The sequence below is a fragment of the Neophocaena asiaeorientalis genome, unplaced genomic scaffold, assembly GCF_003031525.2.
Source record: "Neophocaena asiaeorientalis asiaeorientalis breed wild unplaced genomic scaffold, Neophocaena_asiaeorientalis_V1.1 scaffold167, whole genome shotgun sequence".
Classification (NCBI taxonomy): domain Eukaryota; kingdom Metazoa; phylum Chordata; class Mammalia; order Artiodactyla; family Phocoenidae; genus Neophocaena; species Neophocaena asiaeorientalis.
The window spans coordinates 1,094,396-1,109,110 of NW_020175022.1; the positions used below are offsets into that span (position 1 = coordinate 1,094,396).

Here is a 14,715-nt window from a genome sequence, read left to right on the forward strand (position 1 = left end):
ATTTATTTGATAAATGGACAGGAATAAAGAGCTGTCCAAAAGGGCCACGGAAGGCGATCAGAAACCTAACACAATCTTCCTGTGATCCAAACCTTAGCCTCTCTCAGTAACCTATGCTCCAAAGGGCATGGAGACTCAGAGAAATTCCCCATTCTAGTCTAGTCTTCGTACTAACCCCGCTCAATTTTAACAAAATACCCTGGAGATTATGAACCCCGTTGGGGATATGAAGACCTGACTATCTCTCTCTGAACAGACTGTAAGCTGCTAGAGAGCAAGGACTGTGTTTCACCCTTGTATCTCCAGCTCCTCCCATGACGTTAAGTATGTACTTAGTAGGGGCTCAATAATTATTCGTGGAATGAATAAATGAAGAGGAATGGAGGAAAAATCCTAGGTATTGCAGCCCCCAACATGGGCCTGGTTATCCTCTATCCGGATGTCTTCTGGGTCTTCGAAAGAGAACATAGGACTTGAACGTACAGAAAATATCTCCAAGCATTGACCTCTGCCTTCTACCCCCTGCGTCATCAAGATCTAAAATAATTGTTTCCCTGCTGCCACCTGCTGGGTTATTCATCTTCCTTTAGGTACTGAAGATAGACAAACTTCAAATGCTTGTATTACCACTTATAATTCCATAGCAGTGGGATTGTGTAACATTGAAGTATTTTATGATTCTGATTTTAAAATTGGAAATAGACCAATAAAACCCTGACTTACCAAGGCGGTAAGTCAACAGGGGGATCTTCTCCCTCGGATTTGATCTGTGAATTAGATTTCAGCCCTCCTGAAAGAAGAGACCCCTGTTTTGTAGCTTCTTAGGGGTTTTTGTTTCTCCTTTACATACCAGAAAATAGCTACTATTACTCCTACCACCTTGTATTATGTCAGTCTGTTTCCTTGTTCGTCTCCCTCATAAGACTGTGAACATTCCAGGGCAAAGATTACATCTTATCCATTTTTATATCTCAGACATCTAGAATAGTGCCTGGCACAGAGCAGTGCCCAGTACATGCTCCTGAATATATGAATGGATGTGGGCAAAATTCAAAAAGTGGGGCTAGGGGTGTTTTCCATATTTTCCCCAAAACCTTGTCTTTGCCTCCACTCCCAGTCAATCCCTGGCGTGGCCTCTGAGTCATAGAGCCACTCTTCCCCAGTAAGATTCCTGGCATAGCAGTACTGGGGTGACGTGGCAGGGTGTGGAAGCAGGGGCAGAACAGGACACATTGGCTTGGTGTCCCCAAGGATATGCAAAAGGGAATTCACCAATATATCCTTTAGAAAGGGGGGTGGCAATCTGGTGATGTCAAAATAGAGCCACACATACAGACTTGAAAGAAATAGTGTATACACAGATACACACAAACACACACAGCCTTACTAAAGTGACCTTCATGTCTTAGGACAGTTCCTAACGTCAAAATGGAGTGGCTAGGTCAACATAGAGGCAAAGTAAGAGGATGGGTATCTTATTCACTCAATTAGTCATTATTTCATTCATTCATTGAATTAGCATTATTTAGCCTCAACTACATCCTAGGCACTATGGGAATTCCTGGTATACACAGATGAAGATAAAGTCCCTGGCCTCAAAAAGATCACAGACTAATGACAAAGACAGACACAGAAATGATCAGAATGAAACATAATAGGTGCCATCACAGAGTGTGCACAAATGCTGTGTTTTGAAAACCATATTTTCAGAATAAAAAATGGGAAGAGAAGTTGATACACTCTTTTTTTTTTTTTTTGCGGTACGCGGGCCTCTCACTGTTGTGGCCTCTCCCGTTGCAGAGCACAGGCTCCAGACGCGCAGGCTCAGCGGCCATAGCTCATGGGCCCAGCTGCTCCGCGGCATGTGGGATCCTCCCGGACCGGGGCACGAACCCGTGTCCCCTGCATCGGCAGGCGGACTCTCAACCACTGCGCCACCAGGGAAGCCCCATACACTCTTTTTTAAAATTAATTTTTATTGGAGTATATTTGCTTTACAATGTTGTGTTAGTTTCTGCTGTACAGCAAAGTGAATCGGTTATACACATACATATATCCACTCTTTTTTAGATTTCCTTCCCATTTAGGTCACCACAGAGCACTGAGTAGAGTTCCCTGTGCTATACATAGGTTCTCATTAGTTATCTATTTTATGTATAGTAATGTATATATGTCAATCCCAGTCTCCCAATTCATCCCACCTCCCTCCTTCCCTCCTTGGTAACCATAAGTTTGTTTGCTACATCTGTGACTCTATTTCTACTTTGCAAATAAGTTCACCTGTATCATTTTTCTAGATTCCACATATAAGTGATATTATACCATATTTGTCTTTCTTTTTCTGACTTCACTCTATATGACAATCTCTAGGTCCATACATGCTGCTGTGAATGGCATTATTTTGATACATTCTTTTTTTTAATATTTATTTATTTATATTTTATTTGGCTGCCTCAGGTCTTAGTTGCGGTACGCAGGATCTTCGTTGCCGCGTGTGGGCTCTTAGTTGCAGCATATGGTATCTAGTTCCCTGACCAGGGATCGAACCCCAGGCCCCCTGCATTGGGAGCGTGGAGACTTAGCCACTGGACCACCAGGGAAGTACCGATACATTCTTGATAATACCACAAACTATTTGAGATTGGAACTATTCCCGAGGATTTAGGAGGCATGATCCCAAGCGTTATAGGAGCTGTGACTGGGAAGAGAGGAATCGGTGTTGAGAAGACTCCACTGTCGTATAGAATTGGAATTTTTCCGGATAGACAAGAAAGAAAAGAGATTTTAAGGAGAAGGAAAAGCATGGAGGCATGACAGTGAATTGGTGTCAGGGAAATGATGCTAGAATAGGATGATGTGGCAGGAGTTGAGGCTATGAAAGGCAGGGAGAGGCTAAATTATGAAGGACCTTGAGTGCCATGTGAATAATTATCACCTAGGGACTTCGCTGGTGGCGCAGTGGTTAAGACTCCATGCTCTCAATGCAGGGGGCCCGGGCTTGATCCCTGGTCAGGGAACTAGATCCCACATGCATGCCGCAACTAAGAGTTCACATGCCGCAACTAGGAGCCGGCAAGCTGCAACTAAGGAGGCTGCCTGACGCAACTAAGACCCAGAGCAACCAAATAAATACAAAAAAATTAATAATTATCACCTACTAAACATCTATGTGCTTACTAAATACTGGGCTAAGCAGTTTACAAGGATTACATTTCTTAAACTCCTCAACCACCTTAAAGGGTAGGTATTATTATTAGTCCCACTTTACAGACGAGAAAACAAATTCAGCGAGGTAAAGCAACTTGTCCAAAGTCACACAGCTAGAAGACCTTAAGCTCAAACGCAAACTCAGGTCTGACTGGCTCTAAAGCTGTGCTCTTAACCATACTACTATTCTGCCACAAGGATTTTGGACTGTATCCTGTAGTTGGCGGGGAGCCATTAAAGATTTTTGAGCAGAAGAGTGACAAAATCTGCGTTTTTAGAAAGGTTTCTACTGACAGCAGAGTGGAAAACGTACTGGAGCAGAGGGAGACTGACCTCTTCTAAATGAAAATTTCTAGACTCCCAAATTCTGTACTTGGGGTAGTGGGGCTCCTGGTGTCTCCGAGCGGAGTCATTCCACAGCCCAGATGGGCACGCGAACTGCGGCGGGGAGCTTGGGGTGGTCTCTACGCAGGAGTGGGCGGGGCTGAAGCTTTGAGAAGGCCTAGGGGATGGGACTAGGAGCCTCTCGACGCTCTGCTACTTCTGCCTGTAGGCGACCGGCTTCCGCTGCCCGCCCGCAGGTAGTGGTGTCAAGCACCGAGCCCAGAGAACGGTGATGGGTGAGGAGCTGCTGGTGGCAACGCAGTTCGTGTAGGCGATATGAGCTTGGCTGGGGGCCGGGCCCCCCGGAAGACCGCGGGGAACCGACTTTCTGGGCTCTTGGAGGCAGAGGAGGAAGATGAGTTCTACCAGACGACTTATGGGGGTTTCACAGAGGTAAGAGCCGGGCCCAGGAAGAGGGAGGGAAGAAAGCTAACAGGAGTCCTGACGAAGGGAAAAACCTCGGACAAAGAAGGGGGCGGGGAAGAGAGAAGAGCCCTGGTAGCTGATCCTAGAGATGGGGTGGGCGAGATGGGGGGATAAACTGGAGTCCTAGAATGGGAGCCCTGGATGGGGTTGGAGGGGTCAGGAATGGAGAAGCTGTCCGGAGGACCACAGAGTGTGGCTGAAACCTACTGTGTATTTCCCCAGTTGTGTCTCTCAGTGCACTTTTGACGTGTCTAGCATATGCCAGGCACATCGTAGTCACGCGGTATATACTCGTTGGCCCACTGCCTGGTTATTAACGTGAAGTATAGAAAGGAACCTCTCAAAAAAAAATTAGAGGAACTTAGCCTACTCCTTTTTCAGCTTTCAGATCTCGTTGTATAGATGTCTTAGATAACCGTTCCTTGACTGTCCTAAAAAGTGTCCCCGTATATTTCCTTCATAAAACATATTTCAATTTGTAATTAGATTTGGTTTGCTTATTTGCTTATACTTTTCCATTAGATTGTAAGCTCTGTAAGGTCAGAGGTGGTCTGTTTTGTTCAACAGTATATGTCCAGTGTCTGGATTGAGTTGGCACTTGTTAAATTTTTATTGATTGAATCTATCCATTCTTTAAATGTTTTAAGCGCGTAGAGCAAGCCAGTCACCGTGACAGGCTCTATGGAAACAGAGAGTTAAAAACACCTCTTTATCTTTACATATTCCAGACTCCAGTGGGGGAATTAGCTGAGTTAACAGTTAAAATATTGTGTGATAAGGAGTAAAATAAGTGTTAAGCATATAGGGTGCTATGGTAACACATGGGAGCCAAAGTTGTTGTTTGGGATGGGCATCCCTGGGGGACATGATGTTTATGCTGAGGACAGTATGAAAAGTAGGTCTTGGGTGGATGAAGAGCAGTAGGACTGGAAGCAGGGAGAGGAGGAAGGTTAGTCTAGCGAGGGGGTGGGGCAGAATATGTAAAGGCACTGAGATCCTTGTCTGGAACTCACACATCTACTCTCATCCTCCAGACCACGAAGGAGAATAAAAGTTAGAGGGAGTAGGCATGGGCCAGATCCTGTAAGGCCTTGTGAGCCATGTTAAGGAGTTTTGCTCTTCATTCAAAGGACTGAGAAGATTATTTCATGATCAGATTTGTACTTTAGAAAGATCACTTTGTAATGAGGAAAATGATTTGAAGGAAGCAGTGGGAGTGGAGAAACATGGATAGGAGAGTTCAAGAGAAATTAAGGAAATAGAACCCACAGGACTTGGTGACTGATTAGGAATCATTACTTACACAGTCCTGACCAATTAGTTTAAAATAGAACCTTCTCATCCCTCCTCCAAAAGCCATTTTCCTATTCCTGTCATTTTACAAGTCATTATTTAATATGTACCCTTCATGCTTCCAAAAAGGATCTAAGGAGGCTTACCGTATAAACAAAAAGTAGGAACAGTAAAAATAGAGACAGATCAGAAGTAATTGTACCAGGGCCTCTGCTAAAATGGTAATAGCAGTTGATATTAAATTTAGCTGTGACTTTCCTGGCAACCAAATCCTGAATTTCTTTTTTTAGTAAGAAAGAAGCATATAAGTTCTTCAAGAGAGGTAAACTTATTCAGCTTTAAACCTAGGGAGAATTGTATCTTTATATATAAAGTAACAGGGGTTTGGTAGATGTTGTAAAAACATTCTCTTATCTAGTCATGTCTCTTAATGACCCTCGATAAAAGCCAAAGAAATGGTAGTAAATATGAAACTTAGTGAAAGCATTTCAATTGGGCACTAAGCTAATGTGTGGTTGAACTACTACCCTCTGGTGATTTGACTTAATACCAGGTCAGTGCTGAGGGGATTAATGTGTTCCCAGGTTGTCTTTCACAGACATTAGTTGGGAGGAAATGATGGTCATCAGTGCAAGACTGAACGCTGGCTGGCTGGCTTGGAGTGTCAACTGTCTGTGTTATTTGCTTACTTTGGCACCATGTGTACCAAGATTAGCCCATTAATCTCATCATTGATTAAAGAGAAAGCCACATGTTTGAGGTGCAGCTCCGCCCAATTAACTCTCCTGCCCCCAACTGTTTTTTTTTTCCTCTTTCCTTTCCAGTGTGGCTGCCATTTTAGCCCTAGCTTGTTTCACCTCAGGCCTTGGCTCTACTCCATGTTCTCTTCCCCAGCACATCTGACCACCTCCAGAGCTTTCTGAAACACCCCTTGTATACAGTTTTCCCCTCCCCGCAAATCTTCGGTGGCTTCCCATTATAGATAGTAGTAGTACCCAACTATTTTTCTGTCCCAACTCACCTGAGGAATGAGACATATTTCTTGGTAACTTTAGTTTACTTCAACAGTGATTATCAATGCTGGGACAAGTAAGGAGAGGGAGAGGATTGAGAATCACTGGCCTGCAAGTTAAAGTCATAAGTTTATTAGTCTGACATTTAAGTTTCTCTACAGATTGAATGCAACCTTCTTTTCAAATCTTGTATCTCTCTAGGGCAATCAGTTAATGTTGGAAGGAGGCTGTACTGGAGCCAAAAGCAGTCAGCTAGGAAGACTTCTTGCCAGAGACAAACCTGCTTTACTTAGGTCTAAATGCTTATTCTATCAACATGTTCTACACATTCCTGCTTCTGCATCTTTGTTCCTGCCATTTGATCTGCCCATGATTCCTTCTTCCCTCTTGGTTATCTAAACACTACCAGTATTTTAAACCATGGCTCAAGTCCTCTTCATTCTTTAGAGTCTAAAGCAGGGTTAATAAACTACAACCTGCTGGCTGAACCTGGCCCACTACCTATTTTAATCTGGCCCTTTACAGAAAAAGTTTGCCAACCTCTGTTCTAAAGGAATAAACTCTAAAGTTTAGACCTTCCCAGGCCACCTATTCATAGCAGGTGTACCTTCCTCTGAACACCTGTAACATTTTATTGCCTTTGGTAGTTTATATGTTGCCTTGTATTAAAACTTCCTTTTATAATTATGCTGTGACATCTACTAGACTGTGAGACCCCTGAAGGTAGAGATCAAACCATATCCTTTTGTACCCCAGCACTTAACACAGTGTGCTAGAGGAGAAGGGCAAGCAATTAATGTTAGAAGGGGTGGTGCTGGAGCCATCAGCTAGGAAAGCTTCTTGCTTGAGGCAAATGAAAGGTTGAGATGGGAAGGAGAGTGGGGCAGCCCTTATCAATAAGCAAAGGGATTCTCTTCGTCCTGGAGGGGCATTAACAACTGATGCCAGTGAGAACCTCATCTCCCTATGTCCCCAGGAATCAGGAGATGATGAGTATCAAGGAGACCAGTCAGACACAGAGGATGAGGTGGACTCTGACTTTGACATCGACGAAGGGGATGAACCATCCAGTGATGGGGAAGCAGAAGAGCCAAGAAGGAAGCGCCGAGTAGTCACCAAAGCATATAAGGTGCAGGGGAGGCCTGGTTTTCTTGGACTTCCTTCATTTGTAGTCTCCCTTTCATCAGGTCCCAGTTGTCCCCACACCAGTCTCATTTCCTACTCTGCTGGTTTTCTCTTCCTAAGATCTTCATCTTCTTTCTTCTATTTCTTCTCTTCCCTGGTGTCTGATTCCAATCTGTCCCCAGGAGCCTCTGAAGAGCTTGAGGCCTCGAAAGGTCAGCACCCCAGCTGGTAGCTCTCAGAAGACCCGAGAAGAGAAGGCACTGCTTCCACTAGAACTACAGGATGATGGCTCTGACAGTGAGTGGGGATGTTTGGGTCAACTGACAAAATTGAAATTATGGTGATAAAATATTGTATTAGTGTTAAGTTTACTGAAGTTGGTAACTGTACTATGGGTATGTAAGGACAATTCTTATTCTTAGGAAATATACACCGAGTATTTAGGGGAAGAGAGCCATGATGTGTGCAACTTAACTCACAGATTATTCAGAAAACACACACACACACAGTGCAAATAGGGCAAGATATTAACAGGTGATCTGGTAAAGGATACATGGGTGTTCTTTGTACTATTCTTACAAATTTTTTGTAAGTTTGAAATGATTTCCAAATAACTTTTAAAATTAAAAAAAAAAAATACAGAGGAGGTAGACATGAATTCAAAGATTTCTCCCTCTCTTATTTTCTTCCCAGGTCGGAAGTCCATGCGGCAGTCTACAGCTGAGCACACACGACAAACATTCCTTCGGGTACAAGAGAGGCAAGGCCAGTCACGGCGGCGAAAGGGGCCCCACTGTGAGCGGCCACTGACCCAGGAGGAGCTGCTCAGGGAGGCCAAGATCACAGAGGAGCTCAACTTACGTTCACTGGGTCAGTCTGTGGTTTTCAGAACAGTGGGTAGAGGGGCTGAGGAGCATGAGAAAAACTGAGACCTGGAGGACCCAAAGAACTGGAAAGATGGAGATTTGGGACAAGGGAATCAGAAGAAAGAAATGGGGAGAGTATGTGATTAGGGGCAAGGAAGTAAGCAGTTATGAGGGCTCTGAAGAACAAGTTATACTGAAGTACTTTGGTGTAAAATAAGAATCGTATAGAACTCAGTGCAGATCCTAGTTCTGCTCTTGGTTTGCTGTAAGACTGCAGGCAAATTATGTGCAACCTACTTGCATCTTTCTCTCCTTGTTCACAAAATGGAGTGATGATGCCTACTTTAATGATCATGAGAATTAGAAGTTGAGTAGAATCAGTCAGTTCATGGGATACATTGCTATAAAGTAAAAATTCTTTAAAATCTCTTCAGGTTATGTGCTATTGGGCACACAGTCATGTATGGTAATATATTGTACAAAAACATACATTTCTTTGAAGGATGGTGAGGATTCTCAGATCATGAGAGGTACGTGAGAAATTGAGGGAACAGCAGATTTCTTACCTCGCATCACATGCTCACTCTGGGGCATACTGGCATTGAGTGAAACAACAGGTGAAATCTCCTACAACATTTAATTTGTTATTTCTCTCTCTCTGAATCTCTCTCTTTTTTGACTAAGCACATATAATTGAACGTGTATAACCCAAATACAATTTCACTGTGGAGTAGAAGATTGTTTACCCAGAATATCTGGACCCAACTCCTTTCAGTTTAATGATAGTTTTGAAATTTAGATAACTTAACTCCAAAAGACCACAATGACCGAGAAAAGATTTAATTTGTTTCCAACATTTTCAGGATGTATTCTCGTGACATTTTTTTTTAATATATTAGCTTTAAAATGGGAAATGTAACCTCTGTCTGTATAATGGCAATGCCGTGCTTTAAAACAGTAGCTATCTCTTAAAACATATAAATGACTGAGAACCATCACAAATAACGTGGTCACTTGATGTCACTGCAATTACAATCTGTATCCTTTGACTACGTTGATTGTTTCAGGCCACTGTGAAGAAAGTGATTCCCAAGCTTCTGATATCAGTAACTGACGTAGGAGATCCTGGAGGGGCTTGTTTAGCAGGAGAAAAAATAATAAGCTCATTTTTGAACATGTTGGATTTGAAGTGTCTATGAGCAGTTCATGCAGTGCTGAGAAGTCAGTTAAATACACAGATCTGATGCTTGGACAAGATATCTGGGCTAGAAATATAAATTCGGAAGTTTTAGAATATGGATGGTAATTGACATTGGAGTGGATGAGATTACCCAGGGAGAAAGCATAGAGGGAGAAGAGTAGACAGAGGCTCAAGACGGTCCTGCAGACACTAAAATGTAATGGTCTCCTATAAGAGGAGGAGCTTAGAAAAGAATCTGAGAAGTGGCCAGAGAGTGGGAAACTCCAGGAGAGTTTGTCATAAGAGCACTAAGGAAAGGGACTGTTAGAGGACAGTAGCTGCTGAGAGCTGCTGAGACACCAGTGAAGAGAACTGAGAAGTGTCCATTGGTTTTGGTGACATGGAGGTCAGAGATGACCTTAGCACTTTTTGGGGACCAAGCCATTTGGAAGTTGGTTGGGAAGCCAGATTTCTAAAATTTGGCCATGAAGGGTAGGAGAGGGAACAGGGAGGTCTGGGGTCAAGGTAGAGTTTGTCATTGTTCTGTTTTATTCAGAGATTGGAGAGTGTGTATTTTTCGTGAGATGCAACTGAAAGAATTTAAAGACAGAAAAGAAAGAAAGGATTGTTAGTGTAGGGTTTTGGAGAAATGGGAGGCGGGGTGGGAGCTAGGGCATGGGTGGAAGAATTGGCCTCCATTAAGAGGAAGGAAGGAAGGGTGGCTCATAGTTGTAGGGTTGTAAATCCAGAGCAGGACAGTGCAGTAGTTTTCATCTGATGTCTTTTAGGCACTGTCATCTCTCAGGTGTTGGGAATAGAGTTGGAAGCTTGAGAGTGAAGACTGTTTGAAATAGTTGTGGAGATAGGATCATCTGCTGGTGTTGGCAGGTCTGTTGAAGTTTGGGACCATGAATTTCTGGGGTTCCACTCTACCTATTGTGTAACTTTTCCCCAGTAGCACTCAGCAATCCAGGTCTGGGCGAGGGAGTTTAGACTGACAAGAGAATGACTGATAGATTGAGGAACCTAAGCTCGATTTAAAAAGGAAAGCAAGGGGCTTCCCTGGCGGTCCAGTGGTTAAGGCTCCGCGCTTCCATTGCAGGGGGCATGGGTTCGATCCCTGGTTGGGGAACTAAGATCCCCCATGCTGTGCTGTGCGGCCAAAAAATAAATAAAACAGAGGGTTTAAATGAATAAATAAATAAATAACAATGAAAATGAAGGCTGGAAGGGGTGATAGATAGAATGAAGAGATATTCTGGTATTAGAAGTACTGAAGACCTAGAAGAACAGAGGTATCTAGAGTGTAGAGCAAAGAGACCTGAAGTGTGGGGCCCAATAGGACATGGGCACATCCTGCCCAGGATGTGGGAGAATAATCAGCCTGTACCAGAGGAGAGTGTTGGCCTCTGTGGAAGACAGGTTTCCCGTAAGGCAAGTTTTGGAAGGCATGCTGAGTGAGGAAATTGAGGAAATAGATGAGTTGGCTGATTATAGAGCAGGAGTTACAGAGGGTACAGGGAAGTGTTCAAGAGAAGGGTTGGAAGGTTGGCTCAAGAGAAAGAAAGCAATATTACCAACCAGAATTCAAGTAAAAAAGAGGTTAAATCACTGTGGGTGTGAAAAAAAGAGGACTCTTTTGCTCTTACTCTATCTAGAGGATTGTGTTCACAGTACCCACGTTTAAGGAGGACAAAGGGACCAGGAATATTTAGATCTGTTTATACATTAACAAATCTTTATTGAATTCCTGTAATGTGTGGAATGCTGCGTGACCGTGATAATGTATAGGTAATATGAGTCACAGTCACTGCCCTTAAGGAAGAGACATATATACCAACAATGAACTGCCATAGAGCAGTGTCAGCGGGTCCAGCCAGGGGAACTGTGGTGAACTAGAGAGGAGTGCCTGAAAGGAGGAGCAGTTACTCAGCTCAGCTAATTGTTGCCCTGTGAGAATATAGACACAGGGTTGCCAGATTTTCTTATTATTTTTAAAAGGGACCAGAAATCTCTGTATTTAAATGTAATTTCCTGACTTTTAAATGTCAGCAGCTAATTCAAAATTTTCTTTAAAACACTATCCAAATCAAGCAAAACACATAAGGGAGCTGCCATCTTGCAGCCTCTGCCATAGACTGTGATAAGTACAGGAATAGAAGAGTATTTTAGGCACAGGGGTGGCAAAGGAGGGAGTGACTCAGAACCACGTTGTATGAGGAATGGTTCAGTGGAAGGGGTGTTGTGATCAGCCTGGAGAGAGACGGACACTAATTTCTTTCTTTCTTTTTTGTAACTGGGGTGTAGTTGCTTTACAGTGTTAGTTTCTGCTGTACAGCGAAGTGAATCAGCTGTATGTATACATATATCCCCTTTTTTGGATTTCCTTCCCATTTAGGTCACCACAGAGCATTATGTAGAGTTCCCTATGCTGTACAGCAGGTTCTGATTAGTTATCTGTTTTATACATATTAGTGTATATATGTCAATCCCAATCTCCCAAGTCATCCCACACCCCCTTTCCCCCCTTGATGTCCATACATTTGTTCTCTACATCTGTGTCTCTAGCTCTGCTTTGCAAACAGGTTCATCTGTACCATTTTTCTAGATTCCACATATATGTGTTAACATACAGTATTTGTTTTTCTCTTTCTGACTTACTTCACTCTGTATGACAGTCTCTAGGTCCATCCACGTCTCTACAGAAGACCCAATTTCGTTCCTTTTTATGGCTGAGTAATATTCCAGTGCATTTACATACCACATTTTCTTTATCCACTCATCTGTTGATGGACGCTTAGGTTGCTTCCATGACCTGGTTCTTGTAAATAGTGCTGCAGTTAACATTGGGATGCGTGTGTCTTTTTGAATTATGGTTTTCTCTGGGTATATGCCCAGTAGTGGGATTTCTGGGTCATATGATAATTCTATTTTTAATTTTTTAAGGAACTTCCATACTGTTCTCCATAGTGGCTATATCAATTTACATTCCCACCAACAGTGCAAGAGGGTTCCCTTTTCTCCACACCCTCTCCAGCATTTATTGTTTGTAGATTTTTTGATAATGGCCATTCTGACCGGTGTGAGGTGATACCTTATCGTAGTTTTGATTTGCATTTCTCTAATAATTAGTGATGTTGAGCATCTTTTCATGTGCCTCTCGGCCATCTGTATGTTTTCTTTGGAGAAATGTCTATATAGGTCTTCACCCATTTTTTGATTGGGGTGTTTGTTTTCTTGATATTGAGCTGCATGAGCTGTTTGTATATTTTGGAGATTAATCCCTTGTCTGTTGCTTCGTGGATACTAATTTCAACTATTTAAAGGACTGTCAAGTAGAAGACAGGTTAGACTTGTGTCCCTTATGGCTTTAAAATGTAAAACAGTGTCAGCAGGAAGTATGTTGCAGCTCAAAATGGGAAAGAACTCTTAAATGACTAGAGATGCCTGAAGATGCAGTGCACTGCCTTGGACGGGAGCAAGTTGACAGGGCTGTAACGGAGAGGTATCTGGGGAAATGAGTAGGCTCTTCATCAAAGGGTCCCTTTCAACTCTGAAGTCCTACAGTTCTGAGTGGGTGAGGAACCAAGTGGACCTAAGAAATGATGAGCAGAGAGGATGTCAAGGAGGGCAAGCAGAAAGCTTATGAAATGGGAGATGCTTGAGGGCCTTAGAGGACTTTCCTGATTGGCTTGGGTAGGCAGTGACTAGACAGCCAGGAAGATAAGAGACTGTAGGACAGACCTGGGGTTTGGGAAGACGGGAATTGACCATCCCCTCATTCCTTCCTGAAGAGACATATGAGCGGCTTGAGGCTGACAAAAAGAAGCAGGTCCACAAGAAGCGGAAGTGCCCTGGGCCCATAATCACCTACCATTCAGTGACAGTGCCACTAGTTGGGGAGCCAGGCCCTAAAGAAGAGAATGTCGACGTAGAAGGGTGAGTGAGTGAACCTCAAGGGGAGAAGAGGAGTGCAGTTTCTCCCTTCTGTATTCAGCTTGTATTCCCTCAGCCCCATCTCACTTGCTTTCCTCACACAGCTCCCTAACACCTGAGTATCTTTCAGATTCCTCTTCCTGTCATCTCCTATTTCTCTTTTAGCCTCTCTCTTCTCCTTTTCTGGTTTTCCATCCAGCTCTGCTTTGTTTTGTCCTATCACTTAATAGATTCTCTCAGAATGTTGCCACCCACTGCCTCCTCCTCTTTCCTCACCTGTCTGATCTCTTTCTTTATCAGTTTTCTCTCCTCAGCTTTTTAAAATTATTTATTTATTTATTTGGCTGCACTCAGTCTTAGTTGCGGTGTGCATGTGGGATCTAGCTCCCTGACTGGGGATCGAACCCGGGTCCCCTGCATTGGGAGAGAGGAGTCTTAACCACTGGACCACCAGGGAAGTCCCTCAGCTCTTTGTGTTTTTCTCTGTCTTTTCCCTCAGACTTGATCCTGCTCCCACAGCTTCTGCATTGACACCCCGTGCTGGGACTGGACCCGTCATCCCTCCTGCTTGCTGCTCACGTACCTTCATCACTTTTAGTGACGATGCAACGTTTGAGGAATGGTTTCCCCAAGGGCGGCCTCCAAAGGTCCCTGTTCAGGAGGTCTGCCCAGTGACCCATCGCCCAGCCCTGTACCGGGACCCTGTTACAGACATACCGTACGCCACTGCTCGAGCCTTCAAGATCATCCGTGAGGCCTACAAGAAGTACATCACTGCCCACGGACTGCCACCCACTGCTTCAGCCCTGGGCCCTGGCCCACCACCTCCTGAGCCCCTCCCTGGCTCTGGACCCCGAGCCTTGCGCCAGAAAATTGTCATCAAATGAAGGGATGTCTAGTCCTTAGAAACCTCTTTCCTGTCCTAACTTGGGGCTCTTAAGTTAGGGCTCTTAAGAAGCCCGCTTCTCCCCTTTGTCATCGCTGATCTTTGTCCAGCCCGTCTCTGTATTTCTTTCCCTGTCTTTTCCCTTAGTTCCTACACTGCTTTTGTTTGTGTTTTTTAATCTAATAAAATAGAAAGATCCCTTTTGTCTGGTGTCTAATCTAAGTTGGGAGCAAAAAGTATTTGTGAATGTCTGCGTATATATGGGCCTTTATATTTGTTTAATAGCATTTATTATGAGTTGCCCTTTTTACTTATTTATTTTTTAAAGGGTTATTTTTATTTTTTGGCTGTGCTGCGTGGCTTGCAGGATCTTAGTTCCCTGACCAGGGATTGACCCTG

The 14,715-nt window shown here is 43.6% G+C and overlaps 1 protein-coding gene across 1 annotated transcript; it reads left to right on the top strand.

The window, feature by feature from the left end:
• Positions 1-3,804: 3,804 nt before the first annotated feature.
• Positions 3,805-14,520, top strand: VPS72 (vacuolar protein sorting 72 homolog). Its single transcript, XM_024762864.1, has 6 exons — positions 3,805-3,984; positions 7,300-7,452; positions 7,631-7,745; positions 8,142-8,318; positions 13,289-13,433; positions 13,930-14,520. Exons 1-6 carry the CDS (start codon positions 3,868-3,870, stop codon positions 14,315-14,317), a joined length of 1,095 nt encoding a protein of 364 aa, XP_024618632.1. The 5' UTR covers positions 3,805-3,867; the 3' UTR covers positions 14,318-14,520.
• Positions 14,521-14,715: the final 195 nt, after the last annotated feature.